Source organism: Rattus norvegicus, chromosome 3, assembly GCF_021556685.1.
Source record: "Rattus norvegicus strain SHRSP/BbbUtx chromosome 3, alternate assembly SHRSP_T2T, whole genome shotgun sequence".
Classification (NCBI taxonomy): domain Eukaryota; kingdom Metazoa; phylum Chordata; class Mammalia; order Rodentia; family Muridae; genus Rattus; species Rattus norvegicus.
Window position 1 is genome coordinate 121,806,136 of NC_141536.1, and position 22,155 is coordinate 121,828,290.

The window sequence follows — 22,155 nt, forward strand, 5'->3', positions numbered from 1 at the left end:
ATTGGACAACTAAATTTCCTCCCATTCCTCCCCTTCACTGGGAATCAGCACCCTCCTTCCCTAAGCTCCTGCTTCAAAATCACCCCCCTCCTTCTCTAAGAGCCCTGCTCTAGGCATCTCAAAAGTCCAGGCTTCATTGTTATCCTCGCCTCACTTGTCTCTGAACAATACCAGTTTCTCTTCTAAGAACATACCAATCAATATGCTTGCCTCAATCAACATTCCATTACAAAACCAAACATCTGTGGTAACCTACTTGCCAGAAGAAGTTTATTTCCCCTCCTAGTTTTAGAGGTTTCCTTGTTCACAGCTTGGTCCTGTTTCTTTGGACAAGGCAACTTGTGTCATAGCAGGAGAATGTGACAGAATACAATCAGATCTTCTCGTTGCCAGGAAGGAAGATAGAGAGAAAGAATCCTGTAGTCCTGGACAACTCCTGATAAGTCCCTCTCTTGTGAAGACCCCATTGGCTCCCCCTAACCTCACTCTGAGGAAGGAGATTTTCAAACAGGGGTTTTTAGGTGATATTTACTATGGTAACTGTAGCAAAACCTTCAGCCTGCAGATTCTGAGCAGAAAAAAAGTTACACTGTTTCTAGCTCTCTTCCCTCCTTTCCTTTCTCTTCCCTCCCCTTTTTTCTCCACCTCATTTCCCCAGATCTGATGTTTCCACCTTTGCTCTGTAGCAGAATTTGCCCTTGGACTTCTGATCTCCTTCCCTCTGACTTTCCAGAGCTGGCAGTAGACTTAAGCATCATCCTCACCGAGATTGTGCTAAGCATGCTGGGAAGGTCTCTGCCAGCCGAGTGGCCTCCCCTGCCCTGAGGATGTAACCTCTGTTCACCATCTCTTTTCTTCTCACCCTCTCCCTCCGTCTCAGCCCTCAAAAAGCCTTGTTTCTCCCTCACCATTTGTTTGAATTTTTCTTTTGGCTATGGCTTAAGACAAATGTAGGCCCCAACTCCAGATGTTGTCATTTGGAATCTATCTAGTATCTTCCTACAGTGCCCTCTTGCACATCCATCATGCAGTTAATATTTACGCATTAAAATATGTTGATACATATTAAAAGATAATCAACCAGCATTGTGAATTTGTGATAATAAATGCCTTTGTTCTCATTCCTATGGAGTTTATATGCAAGTGGAGGAGATATTAGTTAAACAAAGATATCTTTTTTTCTAATTATATTGTTGCAGAAAAAAGTACACATATTTATAAGAAGTATGGGGAAAATTTCTTTCGATAAATTCTACTAATGAGAAGATCTGGGTGCTATGTAACACTTAACAAGAGGACAGGAGGTGTTTTAGCCATGAAAGAGGATGTGGGGACATTATAAGGAGTAAAGGAACACAGGACATTGAAGGACAGAAGCAGGATAAGCCAGTGGGGATTGTGGCTCAGATAATGCTGTGTGCTAGCAAGAGCCTGCTTGTGTATGCAGTGCCTTGGTCTAGGAAGTTTTAACACATAAAGTCAACAGGAAGTTAATCAACCCATGGTCCTCAGTGTCCAAATTACTGACATTTGGGGCCAGGAAATATTTTTCTGTGATGTTCTGGCTTACTTGTGTTGTAAGGTGGCCAGTGGCTTATCTGGCTTTTACCTAATACATGCCAGAATTGCGATGTTCAAAACTCTTTCTAGATATTGCCTGCCATCCTCGGAGTTGAGAATCACTGTCCCCTGTTGAGAATCACTGATTAAAATAACATGCTCTAGTCTTAACTGATTTAAAAATGTATGAGGTCCCTCTTTTGCCTTTCTCCTTCTCTATGTCCCTCCCCACTACAAGCATGTTAGTAAGTACATAAAAAGATAGTCAGCATCAGTAGTCATAAATCACGGTAAATTCAACTCAAGTTGGATGCTTATTTGATCTCTAGAGCTGTATTGAAGTGATCAGTTTTTGCATCTTAGTTCTGTATTTTCCTTTGTTTGGAGAAGTTTCAGTCTACCTATAGCCCTGGAAGAAAACACCCATCCAATGATGAGCAGGGGATTTCTGCTTCACAGATGCAATTGAGCATCCTGCTTTCTCATTTGCTATGGGTTCATGTCAAATATTCCCTACAAGCTTGTGTGTATGATCACTTGGTCCCCAACTGGAGGTACTGACATGAGAGCTTGTGAAACCTTAGGGAAGGGCCCTCACTAGGGGATGTGGACCATTATGGGATTTTCCTAGAGGTCTGTAGACCTGCTCTATTTCCAACTTCTGTCTTTCTCTCTGCTTCCTGATTTTCTGAGATGTGAGCATGTGGGTACCATCCTTTCTTATTAACACAGAGCAGCTAATCCTATGTTTTCCCATTGTGAAAAAAGGCCAAATAAACCTTTCCTTAAGTTGCTTTTTGTTGGATATTTAGTTATGATAAGGAGAAAAGCAATAGGTTGAGTGTATTATGCTTTTGTTTCATATTCAGAGTAGTATTGGTTATATTTTGTGTTTTGTCTCAGAATTCTCCTTTTTTACCCCAGTGTACATTATCAGCATATTTCTCTCTACCACTTCCTACTCTAAATCATGGGCAACACTGTGGAACATTGGAGTCTCTCTTTTTTTTCCTGTGTTGATTTTACAGTGTTGATTCATTTAGAAGTGTTTGGATCTAGTCACATGTCTTCTCTTGGAGCAGCTCGAAAGCATGAAAGTCAGCACAGCGTCAGAATTGTGTTCATCTTTGGCCAACACACCTTAGACGTATGCTAAGGAACAAGCTCTGGGACCTGTGGACTGCTGCTTACTCATGTGGCTAATGGTAATTTCCACATCAATTTATGTGGGCTTCCACAATAAAGTAGCACAGATTTTTCACACTTTCCTCCTGGTTCTGGAGACTGAAAGTATATAGTTTTAGCAAGCTCATTTTTTTTTCTAAGAGTCAGAGGAAACGGTTTATTCCAGGCCTTTCTTTTTGACTTTATGGGTAGCTGTTTCCCCCTCTATCTCTTTCAGTTTGTGTCTGTGCCCCAGCTTCCACTTCTTGTAAGGATACTTGGATTAGCACCCACCCTGAAGACTTCCTAACTTAATCATATCCTTAAAGAAACTATCACCAAACAAGGGCATGCTCTGAGGTCTTCAGCATCTTGCACTGGAGTCAGCCTGTAGCCTACCTGGGCTAGGTGAAGAGTTCGCAAACATGGAAAATCTCCAGATGGGAATGTCAGAAAAGAGAACCAAGTTTCCTTGCTGTTGTCATCTGTGTTTGCAGCTTCTCTGTTTCATAGAAATATATTATGATCTCATGAGACTTCTTATGTGTATATGAGTACATACATACAAGTGAGACAGATACAGGTTAGATCCATGGGCTCATTAGCCATCCAGCTTGGTGAGTTCAAGGCCCGAGGTCTGTCCTCCCAAATAATGGGCGATGCCTGAGGAATAACCCTCACGTGTTATTGTCTTCCTGACTCACCACCACACTACTGTGGTTCTCACACATATGACTCTGGACCAGCAGCATCAGCATCTTTGTCTGCTTATGAGAACTATGTATTCTCAGACTCTATGCTACACATAAGAAAAACAAACAAACAAACAAACAAACAAACACAACCAAACCTTCATTATTAACTCCACAGAAAGGGTTCAACAATCCTTTTTACCAACTCGGGTACATCTGGTATACCTGAAAATTTCAAAACTATCAACTTATGGAATTCCCATGCTAATGATATTGATGAAGAAAGAAAAAACATAAAAACCTTTTGTCTTGATTAGATTATTTTAGGGTGCTAGATAGATGCTGAATAGATTCTCCAGTCATCTGGCAAAAGGGAACCACAATTGAGAAAATGCTTTCATTTGACTGAAATGTAGGCAAACCTGTGGGACATTTTCTTAATTAATGATTGTTTTGGGAAAGCAAAAAACAATGGTTAACTACACAGAAGAAAACACAAGGAATAAATAATCCTGATCAGCAAATCAAAAGAGGGACACACACACACACACACACACACACACACACACACACACACACGCACACACGCACGCACACACACATTCTCTCTCTCTCACACACACACACACACACACTCACACACACATACACTCACAGGAAACAACAACAACAATAACAACAAAATAACAGGAATAAATGAACACTACTCATTGATATCTCTCAATATCAATGTTCTCAGTTCCAAAATAAACAAAACACCTCTGGGATGGGAGTCCTGCCTTGTATAACAAAGCAAGTTGAAAGAGCTATGCAGGGAAAGTCCTTAAGCAGCATTCTTTCCTGTCTTCAGCTTCCTTTCCTACTGCTAAGTTCCTGCCTTCAGTTTTTGTCATGGATTTCCCCCTATAAATAGGCTGTAGCCTATAAGCTAAACACCTTTCTTCTCCAAGTTACTTTAGTCATTTTATCACAGTGATAGAAAACAAACTAGAACAGAAATTAGTTACTAAACCAAGATACCCTATGAGGGTTGGCTCAGTGCTAGAGCAGACAAGTGATCTAAGAATCCCATCCCATCCTCAGTTCTTCATGGGAGCAAGAGGATGACCATGTATTTCAGACATCACCCCTAGGTATATATTCTGACAGTTAATATGTAGCAGCTTGGCTGAGTAGCTGCTTTGATATGGGGAGAATACATGCTTTTGCATCTATGTAGCCACTGAAACCGGAAGTGAAGATTTGTGTATTTCTGAGTCAGATTATGCCTTGAGTGACAAGAATGCTGAATTCCAGTTGGTCCTGGAATGTTTGAGGTGAATATGAAGAAAGAGGGCATAAAGCTGAGATAAATGATCACTAAGTGGGGACTTGTACCCAAGTATGGGGCCAGGAAGGAGAACAAATAAACTAAAATTGGCAGTTACTGATTTAAGCTAAGAGGCCTAATACAGAGAGACCAGGATCTAAATTCGATAGATCTTTTCACTTTAGAATCTTGCAGGGAATTGTCACCAAGATCTTTTTTAATGGGATCTGCTCTGATAAGAAGAGGAGGTGCCATGAAAATGATAAGTCACACTTATAGGTTAGTTTAAGTTGGTCTGGAAGTTGGAGGATGTACTGTGTACAGCTTACCAGTGTTTTCATTCTGCTCACCTTAAGAACAGAGGAGAGAACATGGCTGCCAATGCTCCTGTGAACTGTCAAATGTGTAATCTCACAGAAGCCTAAAACGTTTTCCAATTACTCCTGCATTTTCAGATCAAATTTTATTTCCAAATATCTTCTTTTTGACATTTAAATTTTAAGTGATTTTGAAATCTTCCACTCCTTATGAAATTTCCTGCAATGGTGCAATTCTTTTAATGATTTTTTTCAAGCTGTAGGTTAAGAACGTGTGGAAAGAGGCTAGAGTGCTAGCTCAGTGGTTAAGAGCACTGACAGTTATTCCAGTTTGATTTTCAGCACCTACATGGCTGCTCACAACTGTTGGAACACCAGTCCTAGTATATCCAACATTGTTTTTTGACCTCTGTGTGTAATAGATATGCAAGCAGCTCACAGATGTACGTGAAGACTAAACATCCATACACATGAAATAAATACATTTGGAAAGAAGTAGTAAAAAATGAATGCATAAAGAATATCAAAGTAAGATAGAATGGTGGTTGCTTTAGACCTGCCACATGAGCCAGCAATCCTACTGTTAGATATCTACTGACAATGACTGAAAGTAAAATTTCAAAGAGATGTCCATGCTTCTTTGACCACAGTAACATTATTGACAGTTACCAAAGCAAGTGACCCAAATGCCCACGGAAGGATGAGAAGATAGTGAAACATGGTGCATCTATAAAACGGAGCCTCAGAGAGAAAGGCTGCAGCATGAATGCACATGGATGATGTTTTGCTAAGGGAAATAAGCCAGGCAGAAAAGAGACTTGTATGCTTGTAAGTATCACATAGAGTAATTTTTGAGACAGGAAGTAGAATGGTAGTTGTTAGAGGTGTAGACAGAGGGACTAGCATGTGATGTTTAATGGTTGTGGCATTTCCGCTAAGGACAATGATATGTTTCTGCCACTGTTCACACTAGCACAGTAATATGTGTGTATGTGAGTGCAGCGCCACCCAACTGCAAACTTAGCAGTGCTAAAGTTGACGTTTTATCTGTTTTACTCAATAAACACATGTCACGATAAACCTACACTTGATACTTGTGTGTGTGTGTGTGTGTGCGTGTGTGTGTGCGTGTGTGTGTGTGTGTGTGTTTATACACATGTGTGCGTATGCAGGCATTTGCCCATGTGCTTGCCAAGATGAATTTGTGGAGATCAGAGAGCAACATATGGGAGCTGGGTCTCAAGTTTTTTACCTTGCTGAATCACAGTGTCTCTCTGCGGTAGTACTCTGGGCTAACTGGCCTGTGACTGTCTGGCCAATAGTATCTCTGTCTTCAGCCTTGTCATAAGCATGCAGGATTACAGATTTGAGCCACTGCCCCCAGATTTTTATACATGGGTTCTGGGGATGTGTGAGTTCCCACAGTCACACGCAGTTCTCCGGGCTTGGGAAACAAGTGCTTTCACATCATGCCCTGGGCCAACTTTTTTTGTTTTGAAATATTCTAACATTAATAGCAAATGTTATGTGGCATGAATGCATTTGGATAGGTGCTTTACTTAAAATCCATCCTTTTTGATTTCCTCAACCTTCTCAGATGCATATCAACAGTACCTCTGCCTTTCCATCCCTGCCCAGTGAGGAACTGAGGAAGGGAATAGGGAGGCATTGGAAACCAAATGGGCAGCATCCTGCCCTGAGCTCTTAAAACTGAACTTACAAGGAAAGGAGAATTCATTTTATTACTTGGCCTACCACGAACAAACAATAAAAACTTCCAAGGCTCTCTCTGAAAGTTCTCTGTAAGTTCTCATTACAACTTCTTTGGATTATGTAGAGGTTAGGATTTGCTGTAGTTTGGATATATACGAAAACATTTTTTTGAAGTGGGCTCCAGCCAAGGAAGCAGATAGGTGAATTGCAGTTCTTCATTTATTCCTTTCTCCTCCACATTTAACCTCTACTCCCTAACTCTATAGCAGTCACTTGCTCAGGATACCCTTGCCCCTGTCCCCATGTCCAGTGGATTATATAGATCTTCCCCTCATAAATGCCTATCCCCCATCATCCATTGCAATACTTTATCCCAGCCATCAACCCAGCAGGCATTCCCTAGGAACCCAGAGGCCACTACTCCCAAGGGAAGCAGGTTGGCCAACTACAGATCTTCATGTTTCCCTCCATTCCACCAAGTCCAATTCTCCATTCTCATACCTAGCTCTGTAACAGACCACCTCCTGCAGCCTCTCCTCACTCTCTGCCCCCATTCTCGGGGACTATGCAAATTCTGCATAGGTAACACCCTGCTTTCCTCTTTCCTGTGAACTCCATCCCTGCCCCATCTCCATTCCTAAGTGTCAACTCCCAACACCTAGAAACACAATACCTGGAAAGTCCAATATGTAGACTTCTCGGTGGCCACAGCTGTCAGGATCCCAGAAGAATTCCCTACTAGACAACATACTATTCTAAGAACCACAGAGGAAACGGAAACCAAAACAGACAAGGTCAGATCTCAGCATCTGGAATTACAGTCTTCCCAAACCCAGATACTTAGATCCCAGCATAAAATCACAATAACAATATGTCTTCACTAAAGCCCTGCAACCCTACTGCAACAGGCTCTGAGTATTTGAACATAGTTGGAGTACAAAAGAAAGACTTTAAAATGCCTTTATGAATATGATAGAAGTCCTTAAAAAGGAAATGAAGAAATCCATTAAAGAAGGCTATGTGAACACAAACAGTGGATGGAAATGAACAAAACAGTTCAAGACCTGAAAATGTAAACAGAATGAATAAGTCAAAATGGAGGGAAATGAGGAGATGAAAAATTTAGGATCTAGAACAGGAACCACAGAGGCAAGCCCCACCAAGATTGAAGAGAGAATCTCAGGCATTTGAGACAGAAGAGAAGAAATCGATATCTTGTCAAAGAAAATGTTAAATTAAAAAAAAAATCCCGAAACACCCAGGAAATGTGACAACATGAAAATACAAAGCCTATGAATAAAGGAAATAGCAGAAGGCAACCTGGTCAAAAGCACAGAAGATTTTTTAAAAAAAAAATCATAGAAAAAAATTTTCCCCTAACTGAAAGAAAGAGATGGCTGTCAAGGTACAAGAAACATACAGAACACAAAATATATTGGATCAGAAAAGAAAGCCAGCTCAACACTAAACAAACAGAACAAAGAGAGAATATTAAAGCTGCAAGGAAGAAGACCAAGTAATGTAAAAAGACAGACCTATTACTGTAACACCTGACTTTTCAATGGAGACTTTAAAAGGTCAAAGTGTATGGACAGATGTTCTACAAAATCTGAGAGGCCACAGATGCCAGACCAGGCTGCTATACCCAGCAAAACTTTCAGTTACCATAGATGGAGCTAATAAGAGTACTGACTATAAACCTAGGCCTACAGAATGCACTAGAAGGGCAACTCCAACATAAAATGGTTAACTACACAGAAGAAAAGTAAAAAAAAATAAATGATTCTGATAACCAAATCAAAGAAGGGAACACACACACACACACACACACACACACACACACACACACACACACACACCAGAAACAACAAACAACCACCACCACCACCACCACAACAACAACAACAAAATAACAGGAATCAATGAACACTACTCATTGATTTCTCTCACTATCAGTGGCTTTAAAAAGACACAGACTAACAGAATAAATGAGAAAACAGGATATATCCTTCTGCTGCATTCTAGAACCAAACCTTTACATCAAGGATAGACATTACCTCAGGGTAAGGAGGACAAAGATGTTCCAAGCAAATGTACCTTAGAAGCAAGCTATTGTAGTCATTTTAGTATTGACAAAATAGACTTCAAACCAAAATAATCAGAAGAGATGGGGAAGAATATTACATACTCATCAAAGGAAAATCAACTAAGAGGATATTACAACTCTTAACATCTATGGAACCAACACAAGGGCACCCAACTTCATAAAAGAAACACTACAACAGTTTAAATCAGATATTGACCCCTCACACACTGAAAGTGAAGGTTTAAGTAACCCACTCTAGCCAATAGATAGGTCATCCAGACGTAAACTAAACAAGATATTTGCTGGAACTAACTATTAGGTTTATGCTATAAACTAAATGAACAGGGGTTAGGGATTTAACTCAGTGGTAGAACACAAGCTCTGGATTTGGTCCTCTGTTTTTGAGGAGAAAATTCAACCAACCAACCAACCAACCAGCCAACCAATCAACCAACCAACCAACAACCAGCCAGCCAACCAGTCAATCAGCCAACCAACCAGCCAACCAACCAACCAACTAACCAGCCAACCAACCAGTCAATCAGCCAACCAACCAGCCAACCAACTAACCAGCCAACCAACCAGTCAATCAGCCAACCAACCAGTCAGCCAGCCAACCAACCAGCCAACCAGCCAACCAGCCAAACAGCCAACCAGCCAACCAACCAACCAACCAGCCAGCCAACCAGCTAGCTGGCCAGCAGCCAACCACCCAAATGGACCTAACATATATTTACAGAAGTTTTTTGTTTGTTTGTTTGGGTATTTTTATTGGTCATTTTATTTATTTCAAATGTTATCCCCCTTTCCAGTTTCCCCTCCGCAAACACCCCATACCATCCTCTTCCCCACTGCTTCTATGAGGGGGCTCCCCTCTCCATCCTCCCACACATTTCTGCCTCACTGCCCTAGCATCTGCCTATCCTGTGGCATCGAGCTTCCTCAGGACCAAGGGCCTCCCCTCCCATTGATGCTAGATAAGACAATCCTCTGCTATATATGCAACTGGAGACATGGGTCCCTTCATGTGTACTCTCTTTTAAAAAAATTGGATATTTTATTTATTTACATTTCAAATGATATCCCCTTCCCAGGTTTTTGCTCTGCAAACTCCCTATTTCATCCTCCTTTATCCTGCTTCTATGAGGGTGTTCCCCCACGCACCCACCCACTTTCTCCTCACCTTCAGAGAATTCCTCAACACTGGGGCATCAAGCCACAGGACCAAGGGCCTCCCCTCCCATTGATGCCAGATAAGACCCCTTTTGTTCCTTCAGTCCTTTCCCTAACTCCTTCATTGGGATCCCTGTGATAGATCTGATGGTTGGCTTAGAGCATCTGCATTTGTATTGGTAGGGATCTGGCAGAGCTTCTCAGCAGGCAGCTGTATCAGGCCCCTGTCAGGAAACACTTCTTGGCATCAGCAATAGTGTCTGGGTTTGCTGTCCGCATGATCTCCATGTGGGGCAGTCTCTGGATGACCTTTCCTTTAGTCTTTGCTCTACTCTTTGTTTCTGTATTTCCTTTAGACGGGAGCATTGCTGGGTTAAAATTTTGGAGATGGTTTGGTGGCTCCATCCCTCAATTGGTAGTGGGGTGAGGGGAGAATGCCTAACCTCTGGATATGGTCTCCACAGGTTCTCTTTGGTTGGTAGTTTAGTCACTGGGAGCTCTGGGTAGTCTGGTTGGTGGATATTGTTGTTCTTCCTATGGGTTGTAAATCCCTTCAGCTCCTTCAATCCTTTATCTAACTCCTCTGTTGGAGACCCCATGCTCAGTCCAATGGTTGGCTGTGAGCATCTACAACTGTAATGGTCAGGCTCTTGCAAAGCCTCTCAGGGGACAGCTATACCAGGCTCCTGTCAGCAAGTGCTTCCTGGCATCAGCAGAAAGTATATTTCTTCTTCTCAACAGCTCATAGACCTTTTTCCAAAATTGACCAAACATTAGACAAACATTGTACCTGTATCTCAGCAGGTACAAGGAAATTGAAATCACACCGTTCATGCTTTCTGACCATCATGGATTAAAGCTGCATATCAGTTACAATGGAAACAATAGAGTGCGTACAAACTCATGGAACTTAAGGTCACTCAATGAAAAATGGGTCAAGGTGGAAACGATAAAGAAATAAAAGACTTCCTAGAATTGAATGAAAAGGAATATATAACACATCAAAGTATATGGACACAATGAAAGTGGTTTTAAGAAGCAAGTTACAGCACTAATGCCTACATAGAAAAATGGAGAAAATCTCCTACTTGTAACTTAACAGCACACATGAAAGCTCTAGAACAAAGGGAATAAATGATACACCAAAAGGAGTAAATGGCAAGAAATAATCAAATTCAGGGCTGAAATCAATAAAATTGAATCAATACAATGAATCAATGAAACAAAGAGTTGATTCTTTGAGAAACATTAGTAAGATTGAAAACTTTATCCCAATTAACTAAAGGCAGAGAGAATATCCAAACTACCAAATGAGAAATGAAAATGGAGACTTAACAAGAATCACTGAGAGAATCCAGAGAATCCTAAGGATATACTTTAAAAATCTGAACCCCACCAAATTGAAAAAACCTAAACAAAACAAAACCAAAAAACCAAAAGCCCGATAATTTTCTTATATATAGCACTTACTAAAGTTAAGATCAGATAAGCAATTTAAACACACCTGTAAACTCTAGTGAGGTAGAAGCAGTCATTAAAAGTTTTTCAATGTTACCTAACAAACAACAACAACAAAATCCAATCCTGGATTAGATGGTTTTAGCATAGAATTTTACTAGACTTTCTAAGAGTTAAATACAGTACTTAAATTATTCCACAAATGTAAACAGAAGGGACATTGCCCAGTATGATTTATGAAGCCACAGTTACCCTGATAACCATACCTAATAAAGACCCGACACTGAAAGTGAATCACAGATTAATTTCCCTAATGAACACAGATGCAAATGTTCTCAATAAATTACTTGCAAACAGAATGTAAAAACACATTAAAATATACCCACCATGATCAAGTAGCCTTCATCTTAGAGATGCAGCATATGTAAATTGATATATAAATAATCACCATAGAAACAAACTAAAAGGCACAAACCATAAGATCATCTCATTAAATGCCAAGATGGCCTTTGAAAAAATTCAACACTCCTTCATGATGAAAATCTTGAGGCGATTAGGGATCCAATGACGTATATCAACACGATAAAGGTAGTTTACAGCAAGCCCATAGCCAACTTAAGTGGAAAGAGATTCAGAGTAATTCCATCAAAATATGAAATAAGACACGGTTGTCTACCCTCTCCATATACATTCAATATCGTGCTTGAAGACTTACCTAGAGCAATAAGACAACTGGAGAATAAATGGAATACAAATTGAAAAGGAAGAAGTCCAGTATCTTTATCTGTAGATGATATGATAGTATTTATACAATAGCCTAAACATTCTACTGGATAACTCCTATAGCTGATAAACACTTTCAGCAAAGTGTTTCTTTCAGCAAAATGTTTAGCTGTACACAAAATTAACTCAGAAAAATCAGTATACAAATATATAATAACAAGTGTACAAATATACAAGTGTATACAGGTATACAAATAGCAAATGAACTGATGTAGAAATCTAGGAAAGACACTTCTTGATGAACTCAAATAATATGAAATATCTTGTGGTAACTCTAACCAAGCAAGTGAAAGACTTACAAGAATAATTAAGATTTTGAGAAAGAAACTGAAGAAGATATCAGAAGATGTAAAGATCTCCTATGCTCATAGTTGGTAGGGGTGATATAGTAAAAAACAGCCATCTTACTAAAAGCAATCCACAGATTTGATGCTATCCCCATAAAATTCCAACACAATTCATCCCAGATTTTGAAAGGACTATTCTCAGCGTTATGTGGAAACACTGGGGAGACTGTCTCTGACATGCCTAGCAGTGGGAACATGATACCTGAAGAAGCTGCCTCCTGTAGCCAGACAGGACACCCAGTAGAGGGATAAGGACACCAATCCACCCACAAGACCTTTGACCCCAAATTTATCCTGTCTAAAAGAAATGCAGGGACAGAGATTGAATGGAGAGTGAAGGCATGGCCAACCAATAAAGGTCCCAACTTGAAACCTATCCCATGGGTAAGTACCAGACCCTCACATTATTAATGATACTCCGTCATGCTTGAAGACAGGAGCCTCGTATAACAGTCCTCTGAGAGGCTTCACCCAGGAGCTGACTGATACAGATGCAGATACTTACAGCCAAACATTGGACAAAGGTCAGGGACTCTTATGGAAGAGTTGGTGGAAGAACTGAAAACTCCGAAGGGGATGGGAACCCCATAGGAGGAACAATAAAATCAAGTAATCTGGACCCCTGGGAACTCTCAGAGAATGAACCACCAACCAAAGAACAAGGACCCTGTTCCCCAACAGGGCTGTCTTGTCTGGCCTAATCTGGCAGAGACTTGATGTGAAAGGGTATGGAGATGCCCAAGGGGGTCCTTCCCTAATAGGAAAAGGGGAGGGGATGGGGGAAGGAACTCTGTGAGTGGGGAACCGGGAGGTGGGGGCAGAGTTTGGTATGTCAATAAGTAAAAATAATGAAGCAAAGCAAGACAAAAAATTATGCCCAAAGGAAACCCCATATAGCTGAAAAATATCCCAACTATTAAAAAGTGAAACCATGAAATTCTCACGTAAATGGAGTGAACCAGAAACACACAAAATCAAAATAAAGCAAGCAAAACAAAAACAAAACAAACAAAATCATGCTGAGTGAGGTATCCTAGAACCAGAAAGAGAAATATGTTATTTGCTAATATGTGGATATATGCTTATAAGTCCGTGATAACCCACCTGTAATCTATAGAACCATCATTACATTTAAGGGGTCAAGGGGGGAACAGATAGATCTCATTAGGACTGGGAAATAGAATAGATAGTTATGGAAGCATGATGGGAGTGCCTGGAATGGAACAAACAAATGGGCAGGGGAACAAAGGAGAGAATACTGGGAAGACCACTAAAATTAAGGGCCATCTAATACAGTTGAAGCTTTCAAAAATACATTTATGATGACTTAACTATGGTTGGCAAATAATTGAGGGAGACAGAGCCCCAACAGGCCATCTCATCACTGCAAATGGGTTACGTCTAATTGAGTTTGTGGCCAAAGGAAGCCCATGGGAATCACCAAACAACGCCGGCTGTTGCCAAGACAGCTCTTCACAAACTGATGGCAAGGTACAATGCTGAAGACAACACCTTCACAGCTCATTGTGTTGATTAGAGAAACCAAGCTGGTGCCTACGTAGAGCTTTCACCCTCCATGTTCTAACAGCTGGAGGACCTGAAGGTAATCTGCACATGACCAAAAGAGAAACATAATACAAATGAACCCACAAAACCTTGGATTGATACTGGTGTCCTGCCTGCAAGACATGCTGGTGCAATGTTGGCACAAAGCTTGTGAGAATAAACAACCAATAGTGATTTGACTAAAGGCCACTGTGTGAGATGGAACCCATATCTGACACTTGTCTCTAGATAGTCCAGGGACTTAGGGTAAACCCAAATACTATTGTTTAAAAAAGGGTAAAATGTAGCAATAACATGGCAGGCAATGGCACTCTGCATTCCTCATAGACCAGCGTCTTGCTCAACCATCATCTGAGAGCTTTCCCCCTGCAGCAGATGGGAAAAAGTACAGAAACCCAGAGCCAGATAACTTGCAAGAGCGAGAGCCTTTGGAATAACAGTCCCTATACAAGATGTCCTCATCAAATCTCTTTGAGTTTCAAGGAACTGCAGAAGAGGAAGCAGAAGAGTCTTAAGGACCAGAGAAGATGAAGGACACCAAGACAATGAAGCCCTTTAAATCAACAAATCAACATATAAACTCACAGAGACTAGGGTCACATGCTCAGGGTCTGCATGGATCTGCAGCATTTCCTTGGTTTTTATTATAGCTTCCAGTTTAGTGGTTTTCTTTTTTTTGAATGGAGTTTTTCAGTGTGCAAATGAACAGATCTGTTTCTTGGGCCTTCCCTTGGGTTCTTTTGTTTCTGGTTGTTTTGTCCATTCCGATGTGCTAGTTTTCACCTTACCTTATACTTTATTTTATTATACTTTACTATTTATCCCTTAGAAGCCTGTTTTGTTTTCTAATGAGAGACAGGAAGTGGCTGTTGATGGGATGTGAGGTTGGGAGTGGTAGAGGGGTGTGGAAACTGTAATCAAGTTATATTATTTGTGAAAAGACCTCTTATTTTCAATAAAATGGAAAAAAGGTAGCTAGTGGGACTTTGTGGGTACAGCTTCTGAGGAGAAACAATCTCTTGTTTTGGTTGTGAGCCTTGCCTTTAATGGCTGGATCATCTCTCCAGCCCTAGGAGACAAGCTCACCGCAAACTCTCGGATCCTCTGGCTTTTACAATCTTTCCTCTCCTCTTCTTCAACCTTACATATAGGAGGGTTTTGCAGATGTATTGATTGGGACTGGGCTGGAGCATACTCTTTGTTGATTTGTTGTGGTTTTCTGTAATGGTCTCTGTCTGTGGCCAAGGGAAGCATCCTTGAAGACTGGAGAAGTCTACATTTACCTGTGGGTATAAGGACAAATGTTTATACATTGTTAGAGATTGTGCTGGCTCAATAAATTAGTGCTTGTAGATTGTTCTCCAATAGCCATGATTTCACAAGACCATCCAAATAAGAGCTGAACAAGGATGACAAAAACGAACAAACTGGATGAGAAAAAAAGGCCATGAGGCCTCAACCCTCCGCAAAGAATTATAGACAGCTGAGGAAAGCTGGGAGTGGAAGAGGTGGGCCTCCCCAAGGAAAAACATACTAATTGATTGTCTAGTGCCAGTTGGTTGACCCTGGATATATACATACAAGAATCGTATGGACTCAGTAGGCTACATTAGTAATATATATGTATATGTAGTCACATATGTGCCTATAATAACAACAATGAAAAAAGTGTTCCAACTTTGAAAGGGAGTGGGGAGTGCTAGATGGAGGGCTTGGGAGAAAAGTAATTATAATTATTATAAGTAAACACAGTCTTAAAAGCAAGAAAACAACACCAACAAAATTGGCAGTGAAGTCACTTCAGTCCTACACTAGAACTGCAGACAACTAAGGGACTCAGAGAGAGGGAGAGGTCATCTTTTCAAGGGAAGAGCATGACAGTTGGGTATCCAATGCCATGTGACAGCCCTTAAAAATATATATTTGAGTAACCTTATTTAGACTAAGTAGTTTACATCTAGGGATGTACATGTATATAAATATATAAATTCATAAATATATAAATTATAAATGCATAAAAATATAAATATATAAATGCGTGGAACAACTATGAAGAAAGGAGGACATGGATTTAAACGAGAGAAGAGAGAGGTATATAGGAGGGGTTGGAGGGAAAGGGGAAGGGGAAATGATGTAATTATGATCTCAAAAGAGCAAAAGGGAAAAATGAAAAATATATTTTCGGAAAAGGCGTGAGTATTTTAGTTTAGCACTAAATATGGTCATGTGGGATGGGGAGATCTTGGGGGATCCCACCCCTAGACAAAGAACGATGGTCACCTAATGAGTGCTGGGAGAGGCAGAATTAGTCTTCTCAAGGGATGAACCCCTTAGTTGGTTATCTAATACCAAAGGGTCAGCCCTGAAACTATATAAACACAAGTCACAGTCAGCAGGAGGTGTATGTATGTACACATATGCATAACAAATCATGGAAGAGAAGCCATGGACTTGAATCAGGAGAGGTTGGGATAATGAAGAGACATGGAAGGAGTTGATGGAAGCAAAGGAAAGGGGAAATGATGTAGTTTTACTTGAATTTTGTAAAACAGTATTTGATGTATTTGTGTGTGTGTGTAAGAAGTAAGTTTTTGAATATTGCTGGGAAAGCAGAACACATCTCAACAACGTTTGCTTTTATAACAAAATGCATACAACCGAGCTTCATAGACTTGTGCATTAAATTCCCAGCACTATTTGTCTATGATGTTTTAGATTAGCATGTGGAATTGAAAACTGCAACATTTTCCTATGCACCTTTCCAAATATGTGAAAGATGGCCCTATTTACTGTTACCTTGGAAACAATAATGCCCAAATGCTAGGCTTACTCTCTTTGGTACAATTAAAAATCATTTATGGAGCAAATGTAATTTAAAATATTATCCTCAAGCATGGATTTTAATTAACCTTAATTATATGAAATATGTGATGATAGTTAGTGTTAACATTATTTGGGAATCTAAATATAGTTTCCTAACAGAAAGTATGCCAGTGTCTTTAAAATTGTGTCTTAATAAATGCCTACATCACTATCTTCCTTTTCCAGTTAGACAGAGATGTTCTGATTAGTGCTTAACTCTGTCAGTTCTGTGTCTGATAATCTTCTGGTACATGTATGTGGATGCGATTATGTTGCAAGGGTTTACATGTCCCATGGTGTTTGTGTGGAGATCAGAGGACAGCATTGGAGGATCCTAACTCTCTACCATCTTTGGAACAAGATCTTTTTGTTGTTTACTGATCTTTATACCAGGCTTGCTAGTCCAGGGGCTTCTGGGGATTTTTCTTATCTGTACCTCCCATATTGCCTTAGGAATGCTGGCATTAAACTGTCTATTACCATACTTGGCTTCATGTAGGTTCTAGGGATTTGAACTCAGGTCCTGATGTTTGTGTAGCAATCACTTTTGGACATGAGCTGTCACTTCAGTTGTCTGTTTGATAATTTTATGAAGTTAAAATGACTGTCTACTTTGTTTTAAACTTCTTCTTAATAATTGATAACATTGAAGAGTCACATAATAGTTATTGGTTCTTAATAACTTCCCAAAGAGACATGACCTAATGTGCTTGCTTTCTTTCATTTTCTAGGACTCCACTATAGTTACTCCAATTATTTTGAGGACCGATCCTCAGGGATTTTTCTTTTACTGGACAGATCAGAATAAGGTAAGAGTTAAGATGTCTTTCTTACATTTTCCTGTTGGTTACTTACACAGTATTTGTTTACCTTATGTACGTCTACCCATCTCACAGATGACCTCTGGTAGTGTTATTGATTTTACTTCCAGAGACTCAGGCTAAGGGCCTTAGGACTTTTCATAGATGCCTGTATAAAATTCTGGATTCACTAGGTGCTACAATAATTGTTTTCTGTTAAGACAAGAAGCTAGGCTTGCAGATTGTATTTGGTGGTGAACATGATTTTGGATGCAGAATGAAGGAAGACAATGGGACGATTCCCTTTGACCTTAATGGCCAAGGGTTGACCAACCAGTCCTTCTCATTTCTCCCTGTGCCGTAATTAAAATTTCTCCTGGTAGTAGTCTGATATGGCCTTGAAAATTTATTCATGTTTGTAATGGCAAATTGTGGTTGTCACATCTGGAGGGAGGGACATACATATACGGAATTGCCTCCTCCGTTGTGGACATACATATGGGATATTTATTACTTACAATTGAGGTAGGAGTCAGGCCTTCTGTAGGCAGTGCCATTCCTAGGCAGGTGGTCCTGGCTATGTAGGAAAGGTAGGTGAACACGAGACTGGGGTCAAGCCAGTAAATCGTGTTTCTCTGTGGATTCTGCTTCAGTTCCTGATTGCAGATTCCTTCCTTGAGTTCCTGCCTGGGTTTTTGCCTGGTTCTATATTGTAAACCAGAAGCTAAATAAACCATTGCCCCCCATTGCGTTTGATCATGTTTATCACAGCAACAGAGAGTCAAACTGGAGCAGTGTTAAAAATTAAAGCTATGTTTCCTTTAATCATTTTATTGAGTTTTCAAGAAACCTCCCACATTTAGCTTTCTGCCCACAATACTAAGAATTCAGTAGCTCAATTCTTATAAAGCCAGTTGACAATTCCACACTGAATTATTAAGAATTGTCTGCAGACCATAAGATTTATTTGAGGTTTAATGGGCAGTTAGACAAGAATATTCATAGGAAGTGGTTGTTATTTCAAGAGTCACTGGCACCTGAGGCCCAGCACATGTTTTCATTCTACAATTTCTGACATCTGAAGAGGTGTTTTGTTGTTGTTTTGAGATTACAAAATACATTTACAAACTAGTAGGGAAGCAATGCTAATAGAATTCTATTAGAACAGATAGGGGCTCCCCAATTACTGTACAGAGTGGTTCAAATATTAGTTTTGAACCCTATGTTATGTAACTGTGGGCTTTTCTACCCATGCCCAGTTCCTGAAATAATGACTGTCATACTTATTATTTATGAATAAATGCCTAGGCCACAAGCTTCTACCCCTGAATAGCTTGTAATTTAATTAACCCATTCATTCTATTTTGTGAGTGCCATTTGCCTGGTAACTTCCTCTCAGTTTCATGTGTCGGTCTCCTCAGAGTTTGGGGCGAATTTCTTTTCACACCTGACTCTTATCTCACAGTACCTCTGTCCCTTCTGGAATTGCCACCTCCTATTTCCTGCCTTAGCTAATAGGCCATCGTCTTTTTATTGACAGGTGATGTTTTCATACAGTACACAAGAGACTCTCTCTACAGTGCTAGATTCCAGGTACCCAAAGTCCTGGGGTGATTTGTTTAGGCTGTGCCATGCACAGCCTTTTACACTTGTGCATACATGTGGTAACTGTGCATGTGGGTCCTCTCAGAAACTTTTCTATGCTGAAAAATTAATATCTGGCTTTTAGGCCAGCCCTGAATGGGCCAGCTTACAGTCTTAAAAAGCAAATTCTATTGTAATGATGCTGGAGTTATAGTTAACTGCTGTATATGTTTGTTCTGGAAGCATCTATTACCATAGATTTGGGAGGAAACTATAGAATTTACACATGGGTCGGGATATATGTGGGTAGAGATCTCATAGTCACTATTCATGTTTGTTACTGGGTGTGTTAATCACATTGTCTTCGACATTCTGTTTGGTTTCCTGCTGTTATGTGTAAAACAATGGCTTAAAAGGGTTTTTTTTCTCTTTTCACTCCTAAGGACTATTTGTAGAACAGTCACAGCTATATTTGTGAAAGATTTATTTATAATGCCTAGAGCATTTCCAAAGGTTGGGTTCTTGTACAAGAGACCAAACTGTCAGTTTGATTTTTTCAACTTGTAAATCAAATTTCCATAAAAGCACCAGAAGATATTTTGGGGATTTTAAATAATTCACAGCAACTCAGTTAAGTTCCACTAGAAGGCTAATCACAAACGTTTCTTTGCTTGAAGAAGAGAAGAAAACCAACGACTCTTTAATGGATCTCTTTTATTTTGAAAGCCCAATGTTTTAACGCAACACACACACACACAGACAAACACACACACACACACACACACACACACACACACACACACACACACACACACACACACACACTCTTACATTTCAGTGGAGAGAAAATGGCTGTAAGTGTTTATATCAGCTTTTCCTTTTTTCCCTCTTGGTCTCCGTGCTGTTTCTAACCAATGGGAACGAATAATGGTGGGAAGGGGAAGGGACAGCTTTCTGTTTCTTTACTGCTTTTTGTCTTATTCTTATGGATATTAATCTTAGTCCAGAAATGGTAATTTTACTCTTTATTTCTTAGATCGCTAAGTCATTCCCTAGTCGTTTATCTTGTTTAGAGCTTTATTTTTTGGTCAGTGGTCATCTATCTTAGACTTGAACAGATGAGAGGATTTAAGAAAATAATAATAAAGGAAACTTAGCACATTTTCAAGTTTGTCATTTTTCTTTCTGGCTTTAAGCCCAGTCTTGGAACCAGATCAAGTGATGTATCCACTTTTTGGTCTCGGACGACTGTAAACAATGCATTAGAGTCCATGCAGGCTGGACAAACTGTGCACACAAACAGAGGGCAGCATGCCATACTTTCAGCTGAGGTTGTGCATAAGCTTCTTTAAAGGAACAGGGCTGAGTGGTGCAATCACGGTGCTCCGTACAGGACTCCTTGTTCAGAGTATTTCGTTTTTCTGGTCGTCAGTATTAAGAACCTGTCATCAGGGTTATAGAGACCTCACAGAGAACACAATACTTCTTTCAACCGTTTGAGTTTACACATTTGTTTTCCGTGATTGGGAAGCTTGCGTTGGTATTTAATATGAGATGCCTTGTCTTTCTCTGAGCTGTCCCTCAACATGCTCTGCCTTTGATCCAAGAAGCTTGCGTAGAAGCACCTTGGTTAGTAATCTCTGGAAGCTTCCCCAGCTCACAGGTAAGGCAAGTGGTCAGAGAGCCACTCAAAAGAGCTTTATTGCTAGAGCTTACTTTGTATGACTCTGGAAGGAGCCCCTCACATTCATGGCGTCTAACACATGTTCATTTCCTGTCATGGCTGTGTACTGCCTTGCACTTGCCCTCATTTCAAGCTGCTGGCTTCCTCTCTGGAGACAACGCAGTGCTGCCTCACGAAACCAACTGCTGTTTGACTTGTCACCATAGAAATGATAGGTGACAAAGAAGACAGACAGCACAGATGAGAGATTTCATAATCCAAAACCAGAGCTGGCAATTCATTTTTAGAGAGCTGAAATGTGTGTAGCAAACCCCTGACAAGGTATTTGGGTTGGTGCAAGCAGATGAGTGTGAATACACTTTCAGGGATAAATGTGCATACTTTGTTCCGCTGCTGGACTTATTTTGACAATTTTTCTGACTGTTGGTTCTGTAAAGATTATTGAATATAATTAGCAAAAATGAGCTACTGAACACGATCATTTTATTTTAAGCACAGTGGCTTTTCTGGTATGAGTGTGGGGTATGTAAGAAGGATGAATTTATTTATAAGGCGTGGGTGAGAAGAAGTTCCTCCCCACCCCAAGTGCCAAAAAGGTAGCCTTCATTAGACTCTGCCACAAGAATACCAGCAGTCATAACAGGGAGCGCCAGCCAAGGAATCTAAGTCACTATGAGAATCTGAGAAAAGGCTCAACCTAGAAGAACCCACAAACTCCTATCTAGAATGTGATACAGGAGAACATTGTCTTGCAGTTTCAAGCCCTGTTTCTGTGCCAAGTTTGGTGTAAAAATAAAACCAGTTTAGTTCAGATCTGAGAAGCTCAAGAAACTTCAATAAATTCTTCTTTCCCTAAAAGAGGAGCCTTGGGGAAGGGAAGATAAGTACATAATGTTTAAGAAGGAATGAGAGGGGAAAAAATACATGTTTGGTGAAGGACTCTTTACTACTATATTTTGATACACATTTTTTTTTTCCGGAGCTGGGGACCGAACCCAGGGCCTTGCGCTTCCTAGGTAAGCGCTCTACCACTGAGCTAAATCCCCAGCCCTGATAC

General features: G+C 40.2%; 1 protein-coding gene across 2 annotated transcripts in view; it reads left to right on the forward strand.

The window, feature by feature from the left end:
- Plcb1 (phospholipase C beta 1) overlaps positions 1-22,155 on the forward strand; it is a 712,575-nt gene that overhangs the window by 9,313 nt on the left and 681,107 nt on the right. For both annotated transcript variants that reach the window (NM_001077641.2, XM_087648496.1), the window contains 1 exon segment: positions 17,762-17,839. In NM_001077641.2, the coding sequence (NP_001071109.1) occupies positions 17,762-17,839 (78 nt within the window).